Source organism: Leptosomus discolor, chromosome 8 (assembly GCF_034619465.1).
Source record: "Leptosomus discolor isolate bLepDis1 chromosome 8, bLepDis1.hap2, whole genome shotgun sequence".
NCBI classification, from domain to species: Eukaryota; Metazoa; Chordata; class Aves; order Leptosomiformes; family Leptosomidae; genus Leptosomus; species Leptosomus discolor.
In genome coordinates, this window is record NC_141398.1 from 19,622,039 (window position 1) to 19,648,872 (window position 26,834).

At 40.9% G+C, this 26,834-nt stretch overlaps 1 protein-coding gene across 2 annotated transcripts in view; it reads right to left on the reverse strand.

The window, feature by feature from the left end:
• Positions 1 to 13,149: 13,149 nt before the first annotated feature.
• The window catches only part of MYO10 (myosin X), a 128,134-nt gene continuing 114,449 nt past the window's right edge, over positions 13,150 to 26,834 (reverse strand). For both annotated transcript variants that reach the window (XM_086468861.1, XM_086468860.1), the window contains exons 30-40: positions 25,789 to 25,931; positions 25,148 to 25,342; positions 23,893 to 24,050; positions 22,508 to 22,631; positions 20,457 to 20,754; positions 18,622 to 18,829; positions 17,523 to 17,659; positions 16,475 to 16,595; positions 14,100 to 14,552; positions 13,537 to 13,728; positions 13,150 to 13,260 (exon numbers count right to left, since the gene is read on the reverse strand). In XM_086468861.1, coding sequence (XP_086324987.1) covers positions 13,150 to 13,260; positions 13,537 to 13,728; positions 14,100 to 14,552; positions 16,475 to 16,595; positions 17,523 to 17,659; positions 18,622 to 18,829; positions 20,457 to 20,754; positions 22,508 to 22,631; positions 23,893 to 24,050; positions 25,148 to 25,342; positions 25,789 to 25,931 — 2,140 coding nt within the window. The remainder of the gene's footprint in view (positions 13,261 to 13,536; positions 13,729 to 14,099; positions 14,553 to 16,474; positions 16,596 to 17,522; positions 17,660 to 18,621; positions 18,830 to 20,456; positions 20,755 to 22,507; positions 22,632 to 23,892; positions 24,051 to 25,147; positions 25,343 to 25,788; positions 25,932 to 26,834) is intronic.

Sequence of the window (26,834 nt, forward strand, 5' to 3'; positions counted from 1 at the left end):
ACCAGAGCTCCCAGGTCCTTCTCTGCAGAGCTACTCTTCAGTTGGTCAATCCCCACCTGTACTGGTGGTGCATGGGGTTATTCCTCCCCAGGTGCAGGACCCTGCACTTGCCCTTGTTGAACTTCACTAGGTTCCTTTCCGCCCAGCTCTCCAGCCTGTCTGGGTCTTGCTGCACAGCAGCACAGCCTTCTGGTGTGTCAGCCACCCCTCCCAGTTTTGTACCAGTTTTGTAAGCTTGCTGAGGGTGCACTCTGTCCCTTCATCTGGGTGGTTGATGAATATGTTGAACAAGACCAGACCCAGTACTGACCCCTGGGGAACCACTAGCCACAGGCCTCCAGCTGGACTCAGCACCACAACCCTGTGAGCTTTGTCCTTCAGTCAGTTCTCAATCCACCTCACTGTCCACTCATCTATCCCACACATCCTAAGCTTACCTATGAGGATGTGATGGGACATATAGTGTCAAAAGCCTTGCTGAAGTCGAGGCAGACAAACTCCACTGCTCTCCCCTCATCCACCCAGCCAGTCATGCCATCATAGAAGGCTATCAGGTTGTTCAGGCATGATTTCCCCTTGATGAATCCATGTTGACTACTCCCGATAACATTCTTTTCCTCCACATGCTTAGAGATGACATCCAGAATGAGCTGTTCAATCACCTTTCCAGGGATGGAGGTGAGGCTGACTGGCTTGTAGTTTCCTGGGTCCTCCTTCTTGCCCTTTTTGAAGACTGGAGTGACACTGGCTTTCCTCCAGTCCTCAGGCACCTCTCCTGTCCTCCGTGACCTTTCAAAGATGATGGAGAGCGGATTAGCAATAACACCTGCCAGCAACCTCAGCACTCGTGGGTACATTCCATCAGGACCCATGGATTTGTGAGTGTCCAGTTTGCCTAAAAGATCCCTAACCCAGTCCTCCTCGACGAAGGGTCAGTCTTCCTCTCTCCAGACTTTCTCTCCTACCTCCAGGGTCTGGGATTCCTGAGGACCAGCCTTAGCAGTAAAGACTGAGGCAAGGAAGGCATTCAGTAACTGCCTTCTCCATATCCTACTCAGCACCTGCCCCCCCCCTCTCCTCTCCACAGGCCCTGCGGCAGCAGGTGGGGGTTTACGGCAGGAGCCAGTATTCCGAGCTGCCCGCTCCTGGTGGGGATTGGGGGGGCTCGTTGGTGTCTGCCCAGGTTGCAGAAGGTAAAAGCGTTGAGGATTTTAGCTCCCTGATGGGACAACCAGCTGCCTGCTTGATTTGGGCAATGGTGTGGGATGAAACCTACCAGGAGATGTTCCTGCTGAGATGCCTTCATCTCCTCCTCCTGTATATCCCATTGACAAGCAACAGTCTCCAAAATCCTGAAAAAAACCCAACAAAATAAAGAGGAAGTGCTGGGGATTTTCTTGAGAACATGGAGGAGGCTATAGGAGTTTGATAGCTTCCATCTGCATCTTAAGTATCTGAGAAATGTACTTGAAAATCTATAGCATGTTGTCCTGTTGTCTGCACTACTAATTATCTGGCCAGCCTCAGGCTCAAATGGAAGCTTCATGCTATCTTTGAGGTGACGATGTGCATAACAGCTAATGTGGTTACTGGGGACCTGAATTCTGGAGAGCGTCCCGGTGAGAAACATCACTCGGGCATCTGTTACTGAAAAGGAACAGCCAAAAATTGGTATCAAAGAACCTGTCTCACAGTGTAAACTGCATGAAATTAAATAATTTTTATTGCAAAAGCAAGGTAACAAAAACAGAAGAATAATTTTGGATTGGGAGTTAACATCTGTTTCTAGCTTAATTAGTACCCCGTTAGCTTGATTTTTTTAATGAGAAAAGGAGTCATACTCACTTGAAGGTTGACATACCTTTTTTATTCTGAGGTAAAAGAAGGCAAAATAAGATCACAGAATCAATTAAGTTGCAACGTTAACTGTGGGTTGCAAACCTGCTGTGTGTTCTGACCAGATGACATTGGGAAGGAGTTATGTTACTTCTCTGATTCCACTACTCTATGTAGTATGTGAATTGTACCCAAGAGGAAACACACAGAACATTATTCTACACAAGCAGTTAAATTTTTTCTAAAGGATATTCTAGTTTTACGCTAATTTGTTATATTGCTGTGCTCTTGCCTCCAAGAACGTGGAGCCGGGCAGACCTGCTTGAATAATAAGCCCAGCTAAAGAGTGATTGATTGGGTGTTGTCTATGAAGGTCTGAGAGAGCAAAAGGAAAGAGACAGGCTCCCCAAGAGACTTGAAAAGGAAGGGTCTGAGAAATAATTGCAGCAAGGCTGGAGAAACATTTTGTTGTTTTGCTTCAGTTTTGTGCTGATGGATAAAACTCTGCCCTAAAAGGCTTGGTTAAAACAGGCTGTCCTCCTCAGGCTGGGAAACAGCTGTCTCACAATAAGGAGCCACCTACAGTTACTGAGGACTCCTCCTGTTGTCGCCTGGGAATCCAACGCCTCTCCAGGGTGTCTGCAGTGGTTGCCTGCAGATGCTGATTCCCTGGTTTTGGGAGTGGGAGCAGAGGAAAGTTCAAGAATGTCCCCTCTCCTCAGAAAAGGGGAGGATGGGGTCTGGGAGGGGAGGATGAGGTGTAGTTTCAGTGGGCAGGGTAGACTACAGATAGGGGAACTCTTTCAGATTTTGATTAAACTTGCATCCGTTCTAGATTACTGGCCTCTGCTTTCCTGACCTGTACCGTGAAGGACATGAACAGAAATTAGTGAAAAGTTCTTCCAGAATAAGTTTTGTAATTTAGCTAATGGAAAACAATGCTTGAAGTACTAATGGATGCCAGCTCTCCTCTTTTCACTGTTGACTGTTATGGGGCTGGGTTCATATGAAAGAGCTTACCAAAAGCACTCCGGTATAAACATCTGTGTGAGAGAAGAGGTGGATGATTCATTCCCAGCCATCTAAAGTTTAGATGTCTTTTTCAGAAAATTAGCAGTAAATATGTTGTCTGGCTTTGATCTTACTGTATTTTGATGTTTTGCCTGCCAGGGTTTAAAAGGTTGGTGTGCAGTTTGTGCTGCGAAAAACTAGGACTAGCACCCAGTGCACAGCTGCATGTGTGAGCTGGAAGGCACAGAATTAGGTTAGGGGCTGCGGTTCTGGTATCAGGGACTACAATGTAAATGATGGATGAAGACTGAGGAGAAAGATTTCTAAATGCTTTTATCAAAGCATTCTAATGCTTCTGAAATATGTTTGACGATTCTGATGTCATAGAGTAACATTGTTGAATTCAATGAGGATTCCAGCTCAAAATGGCATGATTTTTCTTTTTTTTTTTTTTTTTTTTTTTTTAAAAAAAAAAAACTTGTTACCCATTTGCTTCATTTCACTACAGGATCACAGAACAAGTTAGTTTGGAAGCCACATCTGGAAGAAAGGTTTGACCTTTCTCCCTATGCAAGCACCTTGCTAGTTGGCTACAACATGCTGCTTCATGTCATGCCCAGATTAATCTGAATGAGGTTCTACAGCACACTCTGGGCAACCTGTTCCAATGTCTGACCACGTTCATTATTGTCTATGTTTAGCCTGCACCCAGGGCTAAACTGTAACGGTCGCTCTGTTATAAACTATTTAAATCCATGACCTCACCAGCCAGGGAGGGGAATCAGGAAAAAGGAGAGCAGACCTGTGGGTAGAAGTGAAACAGATTTAATGAAAACACCACCAATAGCAACAGAGATACACAGAGTTATACTCAGCCAAATGGATATCCAGTCATCACAATCAACCAGAGATCAGTCCTCAGCAGAAGCGAGAGGAGGAGCAGAAGAAACCCCAGAAGGAACCACACAGGGGCTCCCCTTCCTCAGCCAACCTTCCCCCTTCATAATGCCCATGCCATGGTGGGATGGACTACACCTGTAGCTCACTCAGGTCAGCTGCCCTGGCTGACCTGAAACTGGTGATGGCCTGCCTGGCATGGCTGGGCTGGGATTCTGTCCCAGCCAAACCAGGACAATTGTGAAGAATATTTTCTTATTATCTATTAAAAATTTATTGTTCTGCAAGTTTTGCCCATTTCCTCTTGTTTGTCTGGTCTGCCCCTTGTAGGGGAGGACTCTGGCCCCATGTGCTCTACAACCACATATTAGGTACTTAGCAAGATCTCCATTAACCTTCTGTCCTCCAGCGCGAGCAAACCCAGCTCTCTCAGCCTCTCCTTGTACATCACGTGGTATGCACCACTGACCTTCTGGGGCCCTCTGAACTCCTTCCAGTATGTCAGTGTGTGTCTTGTATTGGGTTGCCTGAAACTGGACAAAGTATTTCATGTGTGGTCTCACACATGGTAGAAGTAGGGGAAGAATCACTTCCTTTGCCCTACTAATAACCCATAGTTAATGCATGGTTATTGACTCTGTATCCAGTCATCCCACGGCACTTCCTAACTTGCCTCTGCTTCAAATCTGAAGAATTGTGTCTTGCTCATTCTTCATACGGTAGCAGTTCTGTGACTTCAATCATCCTTGTTTCCCTGAACCTTTTCCAGTTCTAAGATAACCTTCTTGTGCAGTTCTAGTAACATCATCGCTGTTTTGAAGTGGGAGCAGGTCATGGATTTAAACAGTTTATAACAATGCTCTGTGGTTTGCTTTTTGTAATAATTTTTAATGTCTGCTTTCCTTTTTTTTTTTTTAAATTTCTAACTAGTGCAAGACACCAAGTGAATATTTTCCTGGAACTATTAAAGCTTCAGTTTTGTCCCTTACTGATAATGATCTGTGCAGAGCTTGTTCAGCCAAATCTGGGATTGGGCTTTTGCCCACACACCTCACCTGCCTCACTTTATCTACTTGGAAGTTACTCTACCATTGGATTGGACAACTATTCGTTTTCCTAAAGTCTGTTCTTTAGTCTGCCCTTGTCCTCACTTTCCTGAATTATTTGATGTCATCACTAAACTTTGATCTTGCTGTTTGTCATTTTTCCAGTTCACTATTGAATAGGTTGAAGAGCACAGAGCCCCTGCAGAACTTCATTGATGATCTCCTTCCTTTGTTGAGAATGGACCGTTTGCTCTTATTGTCTGTCCCCTATCTTCTAGCCACTTATTCCTCCACATCATTCCCTTCTCATGTGGCTACACAGCTTCCTGAAAAGACTTAGGTGATGAATTTTGCCAAAAGCCTTTTTGGAAATCCAGGTAAACCAGATTGCCCTCATTCACAGGTCTGTCAAAGAACTTCAGCAAATTTCTAGGGCAGACCTTTATTTTACAGAACCTATACTGCCTTTCCCCAGTAGATCATATTTCCCCATGTGCCCACTAATTATATTCTCTTTATGATATTTACTGATTAACATTACAAGCCTTTAGTTGCCTAGATCCCTCAAACTCTTTAAGGACTGGTGTCATATGTGACATACACACCATGGACTTTTCGTTAATCCTCTTTCTGCCTGAAGCTTCATGCATGCTTTTGTGGACTTTTTCATGCATCTCTTCACCAAACTCTGATATCTTTTGTAGTTACCATTTAAGTGTAGAATAACTTTCCAATTAATAATTGGCAAGCAGTTTTCTCCTTTGATGCACACCCTCAGCCTTTCAGCATCCACAAGGTCTTGCCTCTATTGTGGAGCATTGCTGAAACTACATCCCAAACTGTTTATTTACCTGTAATATATCATAATCTTAAACTATGGAGCAGGAATACGTTAAGTGTTGTCCTACCTTATGCAAAACACAATTAGGACTGTGACACGTCTTTTAAAGTATTTTACATACAAGTTCATGTATCAGTTAAAATGGCAGGCAGCAAGTCCTGCTCTGCTCTGATCCCCTGCCACGTGCTTCCAAAACGCAGCATTCAGTTTAACATTCCAGGTTTTGGGCTTCAGTACAGCTGTGTGGGTTGTGGCAACTAAACACCTAACTGACCAAAGTTAAAGGAAATGCAGGGAAATTCAGAGGTGTAATTGCCAGTTAGTCTGAGGGAACATCAGTCGCCTTCCAGAAACATTTGATTTCAGAGGCTGTCCTCTGCTGTTTCTCTCAGCCATCAGCCTTGCTTCTTGCTTCTTCTTTTTAGCTTCTTGAAGTAAATGCAGCATAGCAGAATGAACATGGTTTTGAGTTTTGTGTGTCAAATCTTGTCCCAACATTAGTCACTTGTTTGGTATTGATTGTGTGTTGTTTTTTCTTATTGTTTCCTTACATTTACTTATGTGTTCATAGATTTGTGTTTTCCTTCCTTTATCTAAAAGGGAAGGACAATTTATGGGAGAAATTCATTTAAAAAAACTTAACACCTTGTCATCAGCAGGATGATGCTGTTAAGAGTGCTTGCACTGCCTCTGCCGGCTTCTTAAAGTTACACTAGTCTGGGAAATTGGGCACTGACCGAGAGTGAAGAGACCAGTGTTCTGTTTCAGTGCTCCCACTGCCCTGCTGTGTGAGAGGGGGAAGATTGCTTCTACCTTCCTGATGCACTTCGTGCTCCTTGTGTATCCTGACCTGCTCTTTGTCTTCTCCATGTGATGGAGGTCTTTACAGATGGGGGTCACCTCTTTGCATTTGTGCAGTGCCAAACCTAAGCAGAGTGGAATTTCGAACAGATTTCCCAGGTACTTTCCCAATATAAACAGGAGAACTTGTAATTTACAAATCAAAACTGTGATTGATTTATAAAACAAATCTTAAGAAAGGTCTTTGCTTGCAAAAGCTTGTAAGTGACCTTAAAATTAAATACTTAGTTGCCTGAGGATATGAGACTGCTTAGCATACACATAATTATGCTGGATTATGGTAGACAATATTAGGTGGTAGGACAAAATTAAAACAACATGCTTTTGACACTGGGCCTGCAAGATGTCTATTTAGGGAAAAAATAAATCAATGAGCCTATCATGCTAAGTAAAATTAAAGTTTCCCAATTCAGACTTTTCAAAATGCTGTTATGCTGAAATGTTTATCTGTTGGGCAGCTGGAATTTCTGGGACCTAATTTGCCTTGTAAGCTAAAACTACCAGGTGGTACAAGATGAAAAATTTAACAAGAGTGACAAAATTATATGAATGTTGATGCTGCTTCTTATCCAGAAATGTTAGTATTTTATTTTTTTTTTTTCCCCACTGCTAGGTTATGCTTCTTAATGCCTGTGAACTTAAAGCTTTGAGTAGAACCCAACGATGAAATAATGTATGGAAGAATCATGCTTCAGTTTTGGGTTTTCTGTAATACAGATCGTGACCAGGATGCCCTGATACCCTTGCATCAGATATCCCTTTTTGTGTGGTTAATGTGTGTGAGAACAACAGCAAACGTTCCATTCTCAATTGCAGCAGTGTTCTTTTCTGAGTCCAGGTTTTATAGAATTGAGCTAGTGTAACAACATACATTTCTACGTTTGAGTTGTTGGCATGGCACTAGATTTAAGACAGACCAATTTCAAATTAGAGAGGATGATATCTTTGATGTAACTGTTTAGGACCTGAGACAAAGGAATTTGCAGAAGAAAATGTATGTTGACAGGCTCAACAGCTATGGTCAAAGCCAGTTAAGAAACCACTTAAACCAAATCTTTTTAGCCCAGAAATAGTACTGTACAGCAATCTCGTAAGATATTTATACAACAATTTATAGTTGTTCAACACCAAACTATGTTGCTCTTCTTGTCTGTTTAATCATGCCTTGTAGAAGATCAATGGAAATAACTGATTTTCATGGATCTAATTCTGAACTTAATTACTGTAATCTCTTAGACAGCATTACCTGTTTGAATATATGTGGTAGAGAGTCAATAATGACTTTACAGGTTGAGCTCCACTCTTCGGTTAGCTCCGCCTGAAAGCAGACCAAGCGGGCCAGCAACCTTTTTGAATCCAGCAATTGTTTAGAATTTGTGAAACAAGTGAGCTCATACGGGAGCAGTCATTGGCGAGGCAAAATCAAAATTGCTGGGAATCAGCAAATTTGTACATTATTCTTTTGGCTTTATTTGTAGGGAAAGTGATCTGAGCAAAAACATTAGTATTGTGGTAAAACTATACAACTAAATATTGTGCAGAGGAAAGTAATTAGATGCATTTGATTATTACATTGAACTTACTTTCTAGGTACAGGCTGTTGTGATCTGTCAAGAGCTGATGTTTGATGCTGTGCTTTGTTTAAAAACTGTAGTTCAATAGGTCAAGATTCTCAAAGTGGGAAGAAGTGTGGGACACTCAAAACTGGGAGCAGTTGAGACCGGAGAGAGTATGTTTGCAGTCTAAGCACTGCACCCCCGGCTGCTGCCAGGGAGGGTGCTACACATTGCGGTCTCCACGGCATCCATGGCTGCATGGGGGTAGTGGAGGTATCGGCGTGCTCTGGTGAGGGCTAGTGGCAAACAGGTAATTTCACTTGAGGGTAAAAGGTAGAAATTCTCAGTGGCAATCTGTGGAGAGGACAGTTGGGTGTAATGTTTGGTTTAGTGAACTGGCAAGCTCCTAGTGAGGAGGGGTAATGCCAAGGTAATGCCTAGCGAGAGAGAGCTGGATTGCGGCATTGCACCTAGAAGACTGACTGTGGCAGCATGGGAGGGAAAGTGCGCTCTCAGAAGGGCGAATGTAAGACAAAAGTTAGGGAAATGTCCTTCAGAATGCAAAACATATACAGTCCCCTTTCTACAGAATTTCCCAGAGCGCACATGAGATCCTTCCATATGATTGAGAAAACAGATGCTGAAGATGGGATTTCATTGGCACCTACCATTTTTTAATTCCGATAGTCAAATGAGAGCATGCTTGTGATCTTATTGTTGGTCAGTTGGTAAATATCAGGAGTGGGATTCAGGTCTGCCAAGGAGATGTGTGTGGGTGACTAGCAGTGAAGGAAAAATGAACTCTTATGTGAGAAGAAGGAAGTAGTCTAAAAAGTTTGAAAATTGCTGTTTTAAAATACAGAATACAGGAATTCTTACAAAAATAAGATGGGTAGGAAGGTGGTAAAAGGGGAATTTTTATTTTTAAGGGACCTTAGTAATATAAATTACTAAAGTTAATAATTGTGTTACGAGGGATGGGTTGGAGATCCTTTTAAATATTTTCATTACAAACATGACTGTAAGAACAGTGTTTTGATGTGTATGAAGCAAAACTAGGCAGAGGTGATCATAAAGGGCTGGACGCTCTTATGGATAAAAGAACATGTAACAACAGAGAATGAAGAATTATATGCTTGGGAATGGATTTAAAGAACTACTTGAAATCTTGTCAGTTGATTAAGTTTGGCCCTTTGTCCCCTCCTTTCATCTTTATCAGTCTAGAAGTTCCAAGCAGAATTAAAGGGATGTCACTATGAACAGGAATAGTGAGATTATGAGATACAGGTAAGGTACTTGTAGTTTATAAGAGTTTCAGACTGTTATAAAGCAACAGTAAGGTGTTTAGAACATCATACCATTCCCATCGCCTTTGTTTTTAAAGAACATAAACTGTAATAGATGCTGAAAGATGCTGTGAGGTTGATGAGGGAGAAGGGAGAACTTGCTTTTGAGAAAAGTTTATTTTAAAAACGTTTTAGTTTGAGTAGTATTGCAAAATGAAGCCTGGAAGATGATACAACTACTACTTACAAAATGTATTGGGCGAGAGGAGTGGGTAATAATTACACATGGCGGAAAAATTATTAAAATCAATTGGGCTGGAACAGGAACAAATAATCTAGTCATGTATCAACTTTACACAAGAAATTTTGGAAAACTGTCTACAGAGAAGTTCAGGAACAGCCCTCTGAACAGGGCAATGTGGGCAAGCACACCCCAGCCCCCCACTCCATCAATAAGACCTGACTGTTCAGTTAGAAGCTTGCAACTGTAGCCTTTTAAGTTTCACTCCTTTTTTTCTTTTTCTTTTTTTTTTTTTTTTATTTTATTGATGTCCCCTTTCTCCAGCCCCTCTGATGCTTAATGTGTTTTTCACTTTATGATTGCCCAAAGCTGGAGATGGATGGGGGTGTTGGCATGTCCAAGAAGCAGCCCAAGTAGCTGTTGTCCTAATCACACGTCTGGTGGACAGCAAAAATGACGAGAGGACTCCCACTTCCTTTCTTACCCCAGCCTGTTGGTTCGTGGTAAAGACCTTGTAAAATCCTAACAGATGGAACCACTTTCTGGTCAGCTCACTTCTTTGGATCGCTGCTGCCCTCTCCTGCTCGCTTCCCATGGCTGCTGTAGCATGCGTTGTTTTGATGTGTTGCACCAAAGGCCGTTGTGATGTGTTGTGGGAGACACTCTCAGGGGGTTCCTTCAAGATTAAACTTTATTAGATGTTTGCTTGTGATATAAGGTTAACTGGCATTAATAACTCAGCAGTTCGAAAGAAATAGGGGTAGATTGATTTAAAATCCCATGAACCAATTGCAAATGCCTGTCCCCCCAGTCTCACCCACCTTGCAACCCTGTGTGAAAGTACGGTCATGCCAGAGCACATCTGGTAGTTGTGTTCCTGTATCTGATGGAGCGAAACGCAGTGAGTTTCTAGGGCTGGGCACCATGCAGAATTAGTTATATTCAGGACAGTGCTGTAACATTTGGTTGGTACCCTTCTGTATTTACTTCACAGAGCTGTAAATGATCTGGAGTGCATGTGCTGTGAGAAACAGTCTGTCTGCATTGAAGAAGCTGCCACTGTTCTGCCCAAGTTGCTGTAAAATGGACTTACTCCAGCATGACTTGCACTGCTGTAGCACGCCTGTGTTATGTGTTTGTACTGGTGCAAACCTGTGTGTACCTGTTACAGCCATACGCCTCAAACACGGGGCTTGAAACCTAGGTTTCTGATGCAACACTTTTTGGGTGAAGCAATTTCCTCCATGTAACTTGTGTAATTAAGTTTATTAAGAATTCTAGCATCCTGAGAAATGGATGTATGTGTATTATGAGGCACAGGGAATGTGCTAGACTGAAGCCTGAGGATATAGGTTGAACTGAGGCACGGCTAGCTTTAAGGCGTGCTAAGATGATGACATACAACTGTATTTCCATTGCAGCTGCCACCTAGGCCAGACTACATGGTTTCTGCCCAGCCTGGGCTCCCTCAGCATGTCTAGCTGGTGAGGTCCCGGGGCTTTTCTCACTGTGGCTGTATTCAACCAGGCGCAGTCAGAGGGCGCGGAAACCCAACGTGTGCTCCCAGAGGGTTTTTGACAGGGTCAGTGTAACTGCCCAGGGGTGGCAGGTCTCCTGGAGCACAGCGAGTGGCAGCGCTGCCATCAGGGCATCCCGAGGGCAGGGACAGGTGGGCCCATATGAGCCTGGTGGTGGGAGATGGCCAGTTGAGTGGGAATTACTGCTCTTCATCCTCTCAGAAAATATATGATGGTTTCAAACCCTGAAAACCACAATGTGTACAGTAAAATTCCCCATCTCTCTAGAGGTACTGGACCACACACAGTGTTTCTCCTAAAGTATCTGCCAAGGAAGGCAGAGAACTTCACATAGCAAGCCTTGTAGTCTACAAAGGCAACGTGCACTTATGAGGACAGCACATGCTGCATGACCACGCTGTGGCTGGCTAGTGAAAACAAGCCATCTTACGTCAGGGCTACACAAATAGCAAAAGCTTTACTTGCCCATTCCTTGTGGAGTGGAATTGCTCAGGGGTCCTTCCTCTCTGTCCTGGTGGTGTGACTGACACAGACCACTTGATCAAGGAAACCCGGCCCATTACAACACAAAGCACATGCACCTTTCCAAGGAAAGGCACATATATATAGCCTACGCTGTGTTGCTGGCTTGGGTCATGAGAAGACAGATAGAATTAGGGCTTTGTGGTAAGTCTGACTCAGTATGAAGTGGAAACAGAGCACATCATGTATGTTTTCTTTATTGCTGGACATTTTTTTTTTTTTTCAGTAAGTAGGCATGATTCCTTAAAGGCTGAGGTTTTTAATAACAGTAAGGTTTTTCAGGTTTCTTTTTTTTGCTGTGGACAAAAAGATACCTTTGATCAAAGTTTTGCCTTATATTACAGTATTTCTGTACAAAAATAAAAGTTCCCAAATCAGCTTATTATTAGCTGATATTCCCCACTTTATTTACAGGGTACTGTCAAGAACCTTCATCAGGCAAGCAGGTAAAACAGAGAACTCCGTATTAAAGAAGTTGCATTGTATAACTTTGCGTTCTCCAGTCAACTCTGAAGGGCTCTGACCTTTGGCAGTCAGTCTGGGTTGAAGAGTCCAGCCAGAACTATGAAAGAGTGATGTCTTTAAAAGAAAAAAATTAACATTAAAAACTTAAGCTGACATCATGGAGTATTGAACTGATAATTGTATTTCCATATTAGGGTAGTCTATAAATATTCTCAGCTACATCTCTCTCTATAATACAGCAGATACAGAACGCAGACTTCTGCTACTTATATGGTAATACACATTTGCAATAGTAAAATCAATGTATGAAAATTTTGGAAATTACTTGTTAATAAAACTGCTTATAAAGTAACCATACAATTGTAACAACTATAACTCTGAACTATTAAAATGTACAGAAAGACTGTTTACACCATTGCACATACTTAATCCCTTTGCTTCAAAAGACTTGTGAAACACAGAATAAAATTAGCCGAATTTTACTGACAGCTCAAATGCGCATGTACAATGCGCACATCCATGGAAGCAAGGGGAAACAAAGTGTTGGCGTCCATCAGGAAGGCTGCCAGCAGCTCTCCAAAAAAAATATACCTTGCTCTTCTTCCCGCCCCCTTCCCGCATGTATACAGGCCAGTAGATTAGTGCAGAACGGATGAATATAATTTTGTTTTCAGTGTTCTGAAAGGACAAAAAAAATCCTCTTGACTTACATCAGCAATTTCAGGTCAATACAAGTTGGGTTTAATTTTGGTAAGGCACTTAGTACTGCTTGTGTTGCAGTGGATCAAGTCTTAAGGCATTTGTTACATCAACTGAAAATAATAATGCTTTGGAAAGTTTTGAATGAGCCAGCAGTTCTAGTATGTGACTATTTCAGCTTATTTTCCCCTCCCCACCCTGTGGTCTTTTTAGAACAATGTTTGAAGATATTTTCCGTGGAAACTCTGGTTCTTGGGTAGCTTGTCAACAGACGTGATCAGTATCACCAGGTCGTTTCGAGGCCAAGCAGCAATACGGTCTATTTAGAGCACAGCAGAACTGGTTTTGTTTCACCTGGAGCTGCCCTGACTTCCATGACTACTCACTGATCGAGAGGTGCTGTAGCGTTTTTTCACGATCATACTGATGTAAGCTTTCATCAGCTTGGCAATGTCAACCACCTGCCAAAAAAGCATAAAGGGCAAAGTTCTCAGTAAGGTAACAGTATGCGAATGGATTTCTTTAGACACTAACAACACAAAGCCTTTGAGTTTCAACAAAACCCTTTTGCTGTTAAACAAGTAAAAATACTCAGTACTTCTATCCATCTCATTATGTCTTCCGCACAGCTTTACAGGGATCTTGAATGAATCTGTAACATTTGCAGCAATTACTTAAATTACTAAGCAGCCTGGCTATCAGAAGACCACAATAGCAAAATTCCTTCTTGCTCTTACCTCACTGGTTTCAAAAAGCAGTTCTCTCTCATCCACCACGATCTTGTAGGTGTTGGCAAGCGGTGCACCAAATGACAAGATATGTTCATACTGGAACACCTCCAGAGGCCTTCCTTCCCCACGCTTGTAGACTGAAACTGCATCAGCACTGACTCCAAGCCACAACTCTTGTGGGAATCCCCCTTCTTTACACTAGAGGAAAAAAATGTAAATTAACAGCAAAGTGAACAGTGGGAGCCACACAACAGTTGCTGTTGACGTTCTTGTCTGTAACCAGTTTTTAAAAAGCGCATATTGGTCGTCCCTCTTTGAATGTAGCCTTTTACACTTCTCAAACTTGTCTGTGACCCATCAGGCTAGCATTCTGACCCACAGTGGTTATGGTTAACTAGTGGATTTAAATAGCTGCAGTGCTTCCTAATGGGAGTATGCTTTTAATATCTAGCAGTTTATTACAACAGCTGTCTGAGAACCATGATTATTTATGGTTTCTCTACTCTGCAATGAGATCATCATCTATACAGTATAAACTGTAGTTTGAGTGTTCAGGAGGTCTCACTCACCTCTACGTCAAAGAGAGTTGAGCCATAGCCAGGCCATTCCTTAATCAAAGCCATATACTTAGCCATAGCCTGCTCCTGGTTCATCCTCTGGAGTTTTTTCCATTTGTCAATAATGCTAGTCCTGGAAGCTGAGATTTCCTCTTTGACCCACATGTCTAACATCTGATCCTCCTCAACCTTCTGTTTGCTGACAGAGCCACTGCGAAAACTCCTCCGCAACGTTCCTTCAAGAAAGCTGGCTCGTTTCTTCTCAGCCTTCTCCGCTGCAGTAAATGTTTTGGTAGACTGTGTAATCCGAGACTTCAGCTTTTGCAAGGGATAGACTTCCTCCATTTCTGGTACAGTGGTATGCAGAGTGTAATCTCCCTGAAGGTACTGAAGACGCAAAGCTGCAAGGACCTGGAGGGTTTCTTCAGGAGCAGGATAATGTCCTCTAATCACTGCTTCGTGAGCCTATCCATGGGGGAAAAGGTAGCTTTTTACATACGAGACAGTCTTGGAAAGGACTAAGAGAGAAATGTGAAGTAAATTTACTGCCAGGCAAACCCAGGATTAGAAATAAATGATCCATCAAATAAATCAAAAGTGGTACATCTCTTGGCAAATTTGTTAAACTGGGTAAGACAGGGTTTACCAGAAGAACTACACGGCAACTGAGGAACTCGCTAAATGGGAATTACTGTAATTAGTACAGCTCTTACTGAACTCACATATACAAGAGCAACTGAATTACTAAAAAGGAAAATAAAACGTAAAGGGGATAAAATCAGGATCTAAACATCTGATTGGGAGGAAGTCATCTACGTTCAAGGGCATTAGGAAGAAAGGGGTATCTAGTTTTGCTTACTGCTATCAATAGTCTGGCTGTGAAAACCGACATTTCCAGCCAAACAAGCAAAGCTCTAGACAGCTTTGTAATAAACCTTGCTGAGGGAAAACAGTGAATCTTTGATGGATCCCAGATAAAGTTAGTAAAATGTTCATATGTTATAATGGTCTGTAGCATCAGGGGTGAGATTCTGAACCAAGATGACTCTTTCAAGTTCTAGCTCTTTGCACACCTATTCAAACATCTGGAAACGTGCAGCAGCTAGGATTTTTTTTTTTCATATGACACTAGTACAGGAAACAAACTTGCACACACACAGAAGAGCGAGCTGTCTTGCGGAAATGGAAGGACAGTATTTTAACGAGAAAGAAGAACTAAAGATTTTCTTTGGTGCCTTATGAATTAAAGGATTCAGACTTTAAAATAATGGAGGTTACAGAACTAAAACTGATGACAAAAGGGAACTTTCTTAATTGGCTGAAAAAAATTGATGACTGATATCAAAAGCAGACAATTAGGAAAAAAGAACAGAACTGATGTTAGAATGTAGTAAGTCAGACCTCTAAGATATTACTGTAATATTAATTATAGGGTTTGAATGTGCCATACTTTATAACTGAAATACTATTGGTCTTGGCAAGACAAAATATTTGGCTAAACACCAGTCAGCACAGAATGCTGCATGAGAACAATCTGCTTCAGCGACTGTGCTTGTTTTAGCTGCTCATACAGAAAACTATCTAAATCTACCTCTTAAACCAACAATGTAAATTATCTGATGCAGAACTCTCATGGATTTTCTTCTTACTGTTTGAACTTTATCACAAAGCAGAGGCATTAACTAGCTGACTCCTCTATATGTAAAAACAGACAGACAGACAGAGTGGCCATGTTTCTAAGCTCAACCAAGGCAATGTATTGCCCAGATTCTTCAGCCAACAATAAGCAGTTCTGGATTGAGCTACAGTAGTAGGCTCTGGAAGGAGTCTTTTGGTAGACTCATGATGTAATATGGTGCCCTAAAACCTAAACTGTGAACAAGGAAGAAATACTCTATTACAATGAAGATGTTTCTGATCCTGTGGAAGGGGAAACGTTCTTTATCACATCAGGCTTGCTTACCAACAGTCAGTGTCTTGCTATTGCAAATGTGTAAGAACACAGAAATCTTTATCTGCTTCTAATGCCCATTTGAAAGTAACTGTCCCCTGGAAGAATTTTTAGCCATTTGCAATATAACAGAAACAGAGGAGGTCAATCAACAATAATAAATGTCATCAGTAAGAGTTTCTGAGCAACTACAGGACTTCATATAATAGAAATCCAACTGCTGAGGCATTTAATTTTCATAATAAATCAATTTAACTTATTTTATGTTTTGCAATATGGCCTCATTCTGAGCTCAGCACATTCATTTGCACTTGATGCTTGAGTAGTAGTGCATAATCAAAACAGAAGCATAATCAAAACTCTCTCTCTGCTACCTAGATCTCTTGCCTTTTTCCTCCTCTTAAAAGTGCCTCAAAATGGAACCTTTGTCCTTTACCTGCTCAAACATAAAGGCAAATTCCACACTATCTTTTGGGACGTTTTCTGTGTCCAGGAAGCAGTAGAGCTTGAAGTAGAACTTCCAGTGCATCTCCCCAGCTTCAGCAGTGGCAGCCAGCCTGCATGGTTGTGTGAAGAGGGAGAGAGTGATCAGATCTGTGGACTCAAACTCCTTGACACCTGAAGAATCTAAGCAAGGCATCAGCTGAATTTTGCTTTGTGTACTGCTATCAATCTGGTATTGCGGACAGGAGCTAATTGTTTTAAGCCATATGTACCTGACGTCATTTGAGGAGAGAGAAGTAGAGTGTGTGTGTGTATTTAGAGCCTACAGCAAAACCAAGGGCTTACAAATGTTGACTCAGCTCTCAATGAACTGATTCTAAGCCAAATTGTTTAATAAACTTTTATTTGTGCCTCAGTCAGGTGTTGATAAAGGCAACATTGTTAGATCCTGTTACAAAATGTAATCGCACAACACTTCAGACTTGTTTTTCCCCCCACCGTTGTATTGTGGATAAAGCAGGTTGACTGCCATGCAGATAACATAAGGATGGCAAACAGGTATTGAGGCTTGTATTATGGCTTCTGATTACAGTGCTATGGGTGGTTTCAATTTTACTGGTAAGAAAAATGTTGTGAGCTGTGCTGTGGTGACTTCCACATGAAGTCAGGCAACGGGCAGTCAGAACGGCAATGACTGCCTGGAGTTCAGTTCTGCCAGGACTGGGGCAGCCAGAATGCTAGTAATGGTGGAAAAAATTGTAGTAGTGGAAAAGAAAATGTGGAAATAGTGATAAGAAATATTACTCTACTGGTGTCAAGACAGAGGAAAATCAAACACAAGTGAATAGGTGGCTCATTAATTCCTCAAAAAAAAAAAAAAAAAAAAAAAGATGCTTTTGTTCCAGAAATGGCCATATGTGTAATTCAGCTGTAACATCACAAACAAGCAAGAGAAAGAGAAAATTCAGCACTATTGACATTGGAAATTTATTTAATTGCTACTTATTAGAGTAGTGAGAGAGAAGGAGAGGCACACTCACTTTTCAAACTTTGCCAAGACATCAGCCACAATGGTTCTGCTTTCAATTGCTTTATCAGTAGTTCCATTGTATTCAAACAAAGCGAACATATTTCTGCTATCCTCCATGGCCAAGCCTCGAATTAACTTTTCAACCACCTAATGAAAAAGAGCACATGAAAAAAACCATACCATGGAAAAGGAGCACCACAGAGCAAGACAAAAAATTAGAAGAATATTCAGAGCTACGTTTTACATTAAGCTAAAAACGTTGCTAATGTTCTCATCAGCAGTATTAACTGTTGTCAAATGCCACTAAGTTTTACACTAAATAATGCTGATTCTTTCCGAATATGTACGTGCTATCACCTGACCAGATACAACCCCTGTATTTCACCAACTCAGCAAAGAGTCTTCCAGTTTTAGGAAGCAGCTTGGCTCTCTTACACACAAATACCTACTAAAGTTATTCCAATAATGCCTCTACTGAATTGCTTACTCTTTCTTGCAATTTTTCCTGTAAGAGGGAACTATAGTGAGGTAATCCTCTGCAGAATAAAGACAGTTTTTACAGCAGCGATTCCTTCAGAACATGCTGGGGGCTTGGAGGGACAGCTCTGTAAGCCTTCCCTCCCCTGAAAGGAGAGACCAGTAGAGAAACCCCCCATGCTTCTAAAGTTTAACGCTACTACTGTCTGGAACTTGCATGTAAAGGGACACATTGATTTTCCAGGGAGGCCTTACTGTGGCCTTTCAATCCTTAAAGGGGGCTTATAAGAAATATGGGAACAATCTTTTTAGCAGGGCCTGTTGTGACAGGACAAGGGGTAATGGTTTTAAACTAAAAGAGGGCAGATTTAGTTAGATGTAAGGAAGAAATTTTTTACAATGAGGGTTGTGAAACACTGGAACAGGCTGCCCAGAGAGGTGGTAGAAGGCCCCCATCTCTGGAAACATTCAAGCTCAGGCTGGACGGGGCTCTGAGCAACCTGATCCAGCTAAAGATGTCCCTGCTCACTGCAGGGGTGGTGGACTAGTTGGCCTTTAATGGTCCCTTCCAGCCTGAACCATTCTATGATTCTCTGGTTTTGTGCCAAAGCCGTTCTGTTACCACTTCTCACCTCTCCAGCTGTAGTGTGCGAGTTGATTGTAATCTTACAGGAGCCCCCACCATGGCAATAAACTGTGGATGTCATTTCCTGCCTGCCGATCAGAGCTTCTATTTCATCCCGTGATGGCACAAACTCCCTGCATTTGGTTTTCTTCAGAGATTCGTAAGTAAAAATTGCGTATTTCTCCATTTCAGTTCCCGGAAACTGGTCACGAACCCTGTGAGACAAATGTGACTACTTTAACCTGACAGTCTCTGAAACAGAAAGTTTACTTATTTGAGAAATTAATTTTTTCTCTGAACATACTTCTGTATCCAGTATGCTCTTTAATTAACATGCTCAAAGGTTTATCTTCACTGTCAAGGAAAGTGTTCTTACTTGTGATTTACTGTGGGACAACTTATATAGTTCCATCATTTTGTTCTACAAACCTAATGGAAAGAAAAAAACTGAACTATCTTTATAGCATTAACTACAGGAATCTTGTAATGACTCAGATTTGACAGCAAGATAACTATGAAAATCTTGTAATCGACTCTGCTTTTTGTCAGTAATAGTTGTTGAATGAAGACTAAACTGCACTAAGGTACCACAGAAAAAAAAGAAATAAAATATATTTGACTGCTCAGTTTTGTGGTAGTGTCACTTAGGATACTTGATTTCTATTTCTGATTTTCTTAAAGATTTTTCTCTAGACCTTACTGTTTCAGCAGTTTGTATTATGAGTATTTACTAATAACTTTAATGAACTCAGCTCTTAATTACTGAAAACTGTTGAATTCAGGTAGCTTTCAGTACAGAGTGTTTCTATAATATTTCCAGTGATAAAATATCAGCTTCTTAGAGATACTAAGATTTAATTTGTGTGGAAAAGTATAGTGACTTGTGATCTGTAAGGCATAAAAAGATTACTGCAGGATGACAGAAATGCTGTAAGATGACAATGCATCTACAGTACTGAAACCAACCTACCAATGCTGTACCAGCTGCCATGTTTTTTAACTAGGAGGCCAGTTTATGAGCTGAGTTTATAAACTGAGAAAGTGAATCAATGTTGGATTTTTTAATGTTAATAGTTATACAAAGTGATTGATATTGTTCACTAATCTTACTTTGGTTGAAAGCTGTATCTTCAGTAAAAGCATTTACAAATATTTATAAAATAGATTTAGCAAAGTGAATGACAAAGTCCTTGCTCTAGCACAAACACATGAAATTATTGAGAACAGTTTGGTGGTGGTGGACTTTCCTAATGACATGCTCTGCATTCTTCTGCTGCATCACAGCAAAAGGAACTCCACCTTCTGCTTAGTGCTGAACTGTCAATGGTGATTTATTGTTGTTGTGGTTTGTTTTTTTTTTTTTTTGATGCTCACTAATATCTTAAAATTAGATTGCAAACAGACATTTTTACCTCAAATACATCTTTAAATATCATAATGCTCTTTTACGCGCATGATGCATGCCTCATAAAACTAAGGTAAGCAGAATGAAGAATTTTTAAAATTTTTAACAGGTTGATTTGGACAGTTGAGAATGTGACCTGGGGGTACGGCCTGCAACTCATTTAAGCATGTTTATACAATTACTTTTGTCAACATTAACAAATTGTGCGTTCAGTTTAGGGGGATTTTGCTTGATTCTTCAAATGAGAATAATTCCACCAAGATCAATTCACACACGCTTTCCCCTCAACATTTTCTTTTTAGATTCATTGTTTGGCATGACCAGTTCACTAAGTGAATGCATCTTCAAGCCTCACTTCAAGATATCTAAACACTGTTACAAGTTGCGGTAAAGAGAACAAACTTCTTTTCTTGCTTTAGTCGTTCAAAGCTTCTCACCTTTTGAGATGGAACTTGAGATATTTGAGGATGCTTCGACTCGGCAGAAATGTGCAACTCATGCAGGTGAGTATTTGCCAACTATACAGGTTCCCCACGCTCCCAGGGTTAGGCACTTTATTGGTCTGCTTGATGAGCTGACAGTAGAGCTCATCTCGAAGAGGTCGTAAATCATGTCCTGTTTGGAGAACACCTTGGATTATAGGGATAGGATCAGACATAGACTCCAGCTGCTGTAAAGAATTAAATATCTTGATGGCTTCATCCTGCAGAGTTGTGTAGCCTTTGTCTTTCAGCACTACAAAAGAAAAATAGGGAGAAAGGTGCTTAGACTGAGATATGAAAGAGAAAGCACTCAGGCTTAAGGTAGGAATTGCTTAACGCAATTCTGTGACCCTTATTAGGCAGGATATTAGAATGGATCTTTTCCATTTCAAATGTATGATGCAAACTCATTTTATGAGCTATTTTGCTATTGAGATTTGTTCTACATTTAATGAAACCCCATTCTGAAATTTTCTAACATAACTTAAAAAGCCTATCTTGCTTGATTAGTGATTTTTGATGGAGAATCTTCCTTCCAGAGCAATCCACACTGCTGAAGTGTCTATCACTTTTTTGCTGTCACAAGAAAGTGAAAATCTAATCAGATCATAAGTGGGGCAAAGCATAATTGCATTATGGAAAGTGACAAAGCTACATGGCATCACTTTTGTCTACAGCAGTGGCATTTCAATTAAACCCAGACAATACCACTAAACTAAATCATTGCGATGACACTGCAACTTGCTTTTTGAGTGCTGGAAAAGGTGATGATCGTTTTTGTACTACAGGTTATTCAATGTGGGCTAACAACTTTTACATTCTACTTAAAAGAACCATGCAGTTTTTGGGCTCAAGAAATGGAAGAGATTGCTCCAATGTCTGAATCAGGCCTACTAACCACAAAGCACAAAACAGTACAGATGTACGTTATGAAGTTTCCAACCTGGCATCATACTATTACAAAAAATAATTAGAACTCAACTGCAAGTCAAGGCAAAAACTGAGCATCAGTCCATCTGTGGAGCTACATCTAGTATGGGAAGACTTTGGCAAGACTCCTGCCTCAGAGGGAGCTAGCCATTCCTGTCCATGGGGAATAGAGAGCAACCATGCTGCACTCTTGCATGGGACAACCAGCGCAAGCGCCAAGAAGATCAGAACTGTGCCTTGCCACTGTACAGGAGGGGGAGAAGAAGGAAAAGGTTTCTTCTAGTATTTTCCTTGTGATTTGAGCAGAAGGATATTTGAGTTACCAGGAAGTCTTACCTAAAATACCTTAGCTTTTAACCAACTGTGACCTCCCACCCTCCTCCCAAGGATGAAACGTCTGATCGGAGTTGTATCTTGTTTAATGCACAGTTGCAAAATAAGATAAGCAAATCCATTTAAGGACACCAAATTCACAACCATCAACAGCTCTGAACCAGTTGTTCGAAACAGACTTCTAAGTTAGTGAGTGAGCCAAGGATATTAAAAGACATGATGACACCTGTTTCCAGAGTAAATGAACCATTACTTTTTAAAACCATGTCCACTCAAATCTTGTTTCTCATGAATAATGCTTCCCACCACAACTGATGAACCACACTTGTTAATTGGAAGTGGCTGCTGCAGGTCCCCACATGGGGTAGGAAGCAACAATGATTTGAGAAGGAGAGTATGACTCAAGGAGACTGGATGAATTTGGTTTACTTGCTTATTCCAGTGCAAGGCTTTTCAAACTTGGTGGTCTTAGCTGTGTTGCTAAGTGTAACAAACTTAGATTACAGCAGCAATAGCAGCCTTCCCTTCTGTAACAGCCATGCAGGAGCACCATAAGCCCATGGCTCGATGCTAGATAAACTGCTACGCTCTACCTCCCAGAAGAGATCAGGGAAACTTCTGTGTTTTTATTATAAACACATATTTTGCCTACCGTTAATTCACTATAACCCACTGACTAAAAAATCCCATCCTCTCATTTAGTCCTTCATAAGAAAAAGTGTTTCTATGATTGAAAAACTTACAGTTTAGATTGATGTCCCCATACGGCAGTGGCAGTAATGGTGAGTGCAATGGATGATGGGTGTAACGGAGAATAGGGTTTCTCTTATAAATCTGTTCAACCACATCAGCATTGAGGCAGTTTTCCTATTGGGGGAAGAAAAAAAGCAGGATTTGGGGTCCAGCATTAATGATAATGCAATTCTTTGTGCCCTTAGGCTGGCTGTGAAAAAAAATCAGTCATCAGTGTTACCAACATTATTCGGTACTAAATCCAGTTGTGGGTACTGTGGCTGCCATGGCGCTCTGCGGGCTATGAAAGCTCAGTATCTGCTAACCTCAGGCCTTGCATAAGCTTACTTTATCAGTGCAGTAAAAAACAAACCACAGTAGAGCTGCAGGAGACAAAAATGAAGTTTCATAAAATTTTTTGAAGTGTGTTTTCATTTTACAATCATTTTTGCTCCAGTATTGCATAACTGGAATTGAGACATTTCCATTCACATTTTATTTAAAAATATTCCTCCACTACAACTAAGCGGCCTTTTCAGTTAGAATCTACAGGACCTACCATAACAAAATAGTCCAGAAGAACTGTTGCTGTAAGCCTGGTACACCCACTCTTACATCTAAATAATGTTTTTTCTTAAGCCAAGTTTGACAGATGTGTGACCACTGTCTTCTATCTATCCTCAACTTCCACATAAGTCTATGGCTCTGAAGAACAGCGTTCATAGTCTCGAAATTCAGACTTGATACTTCTTCTCCCTGAGAGAAGAGGTGGCACTCTCTAAGGGAAAAGGTTAGAAGCAGTTCTCCCCTCTTGCTTATTTTTTTGGACTCTTCTGAGAATCGTTACCCCCCTCTCCTGAGCGCATGTTAGCAAAATTCTCCCAAAGGACGCTCTGGCTCTGCATGAAGTGTCTCCAAAGCAGTAAGCATTAGTTGAATATGTTTCTCATCATGCAGAGACATGAGATGCTTTGCCCATGCTATCATAGAACAAGAAAAGAACCATAATGAAAAAAAGTCACAAGAGCTGTCTGTGCTGCTCACTGTGGACATAGCCAAAAGGGTCTGCTAGCTCATGAACCTGCACCCTGCACTCTACTGCCAGGCATAGCAACGTCTGTCAAGTTACACAAACCAGTAAAACTTGTTACTGTTTTCATGGAAAAAAGTTATCCCTCTTGCCCTCCAAGTTGCACTTCATACTTTACTCTTGTACTGTTTAGATAGAAATTCCTTTATCAGGTCAGTGAATACATTCAGGTTGCACAATTTCAGTCCATGTCACTGTGTGATTAAAACTTAATTTTCTGCTTTATTACCCAATAGGGCAAAGCCAACATAAAAAAAATTCAAGCAACCGTTCTTTCCCAGCCCTCACCCTTCTGTTTGTGCCTACCTTAATATCCTGAATAAGTTGCTGAGTTGGAGTATCAATTGGCGCTTTTGTGTCAATCACGTTCTGGATGGCACTTGACCAGCGGGTCGCCTCATTAAGCAATTTTGTGTAGAGACGGTAACAGTGTTTGCGTCCATACACAGTTACATTCCAATAACCTAGCACAACAGTCAAAATTATTAATCACAGAAGCTGTAGCTACAAAAATACCCCAACTTCTATCTGAAAACAGCTGCAATCCTATCAGACCCCAAGTGCTGCATTCTGGATCACGCTGGCAGTTTTTCAGGAACTACCAAGTTGTACAAGTAAGTACTGTAATACAAACACTATGGTATTAAAGGAGATTCTCTCCTTTAAAAAGGCCTAGGAGTAACCTCAGAGTACAACCACCATCACGCAGCCTCTCATTTTATCCAGTAATCCTAGTAAAAGTGACCATGAGACAACACTATGGAATACTGTTAACTGCCTAAGGCTTGTGGGCCCTACTTTTCCAGTCCTGTCTCTAACAGGAAAATCTGAGACAGCCTTGCCTGGTATGTGAGAGTCTTTCATCATGTGTGGCACAGGTATAAAGAATGAACGACCTCTTCTGTAAGAAAGTCATTAATTTTCACACCAATGAAGTTGCAACTATGATAGGAAGAGCTTTTCAGCTCAAATTCTCTCTCTGCATCATTGTACAGGCTTTTTATGAAGCAGATTCAATTAACGAAAATTTATTTCATCGTTCACTAGCAAAAGTCTCTTTGAAATGTCAGTGACCCCAATGAGACTGTCAATAGTCACTTCTCATTTGCAAACAGCCACTTCTGAGTTGAAAACCAGTTTTAAAAATGCACAGGGGAGCTGACTCAGAGGTAGTATGTAGGTTAGCACAAATTGGACTCTTACTCTAGATCTCCCTATACTTGCTCCACTAATGTTAATTCTCATAGTTCCTCAGCACATAAAATAATGTATGAGGAGAGTGCAACCCATCTGTCTTTCCCCAGGTCTTTGATGTGTAAGCGTAAGTGTTCAAACTGACTTAGCAGCAGTGTCAGTCTATGATAACTTGAAGGTTGGTGAGAACAAATGTTACTCCTGTAGACATTATTACCTCTGTTTTCTGCCCAATAATTCCCTGTAAAATCAAATCAAACTGCAACCACAATAGTCCATTTAAAATATTCTTATGCACTGTGTGTTGCATTACTAGGTAGTAGGACAGAAGGCAACTGAAAGCATTTGAACAAGAGCAAACAATTACCTGTCTCTTTGAAGATTTTTTCATCAGGTGGGACCACTGAGCAGAGGCTGTTCAGGACCAGTGTACCCAACTTCAAAGCGTTTTTCTCTGAGCTCTTGTAGTAGTCTAAAGAATTGTGTGTCAAAACAAACCAACGCTTCTTTAGTTTTAATGAAGACATCTTTGGGTTGTTCTTTACTTCCTTGTGTAGCCATCCTGTTAAAAACACAATTTGAATCACACTTTTTTTTAAACAGCATTGGACAAAATTAGGTTGCTAAAAGTTAGTTGTATACTTTCAACAACAGCAAAAATACGATGTGGAGTGTTTAGCCCACGTATTAAACAGCTTTGAGTAGAATTCTCAAACAATGAAATGATGAAGATAAAACTAATATGAAAATTTTTCAACTTCTGTGTTTACCTAGAAAAATTCTTTTGCCAAGTTACAAAAATACTTTTGTCATCATTACAGTGTGTTCTTACATGGCACAGCAGGAGTATAATTTCAGCTGTATTAATTTGTGAGTAAACTCCACCATACGAAGATGAGGCTCCAACACTATCATGCTGGCATATTACCCAGACTGTATTGTGGGAAGAATCTCTTCGAAGCTTAATAGATGTTTATCTACTTTGTTACTATCCCACTTAGTTCTTACCCCTCACAATGAATTCTTGTCCCTCCACTCTAGTGTCCCCCTTTGACCTTTGGAGCAGTGTTATCCAGTGATGCATCTCTTCAGGAGTGTCAGCGTTACAGTGGAGAACACGATTAGCAGTGATGATCACAAATGAATTTGGTCTATGAAAATAAATGAAGATTGAAAAAGCCTTTACAATCAACATATGCCCTGTTTACCTCACTCACCACAACCATAAACACTGTCCATTATTTGCATTTTCTATTCAGACAAATAGTGTCCACCTCTAGAGCATTTATTTCAATACTACTAAACCTAAAAAAATTACGCACTTGAAAAAGACTCAGTTATGTTGGATTCACACCAAAATCCTAGGGCTCTGAATGGTGGGAAAGTTTACATTAAATAGCAACTTGTCCTATCTCAAAATAAATCTATGGTGAGAAAAACCTCCAATCTTTAATCAGCTTTGGATGTGAATCAGAACTCTATTTCAGGGTCAGATCTGTTTAGAGTGTCTGCTTCAGTAGTTACATTAGCTAAAACCGACTACAATTTGCAAAGGTCTATAGTGAAGCAGCATGCGAACACAGATTCTTTTATTTTTAATGCAGTGCAACCCAATTCGCAGAGAGTACAATCTATTTTTAATGAGAGTCTGGCTTTTACCCAATCCTACACCAGGATTCACTGAAGCATGAAGAACTAGCCCCAGTGAACTATGCTGACGGCTTTCTGGATTAAAGAGGCAGGTTCTTCAGCTTACAAACACTTGCTTTAACCCTTTACCATTAATTTTTTCATCCTGGAACACACACAGTTTCTAAGAACTGTACCAGATGTAGAAAATGGGAACAATGCAGTCTGGGCCACCCCATGCATGAGAAGCTCACGGGCCTTCCTTTCACAGTTCTTGCAAGAAGGTAACTGGATAGAAATTAGAAGCAATCAAAAAACTGTTTATGGGGATGGAGAGATTCACCCAAATGCAACACAATTCTCCACACCCAGTGCGTGCTCTGTAAAAGCTAGGTGGATGACAGGATAAAGAAAAAAGTAAATAA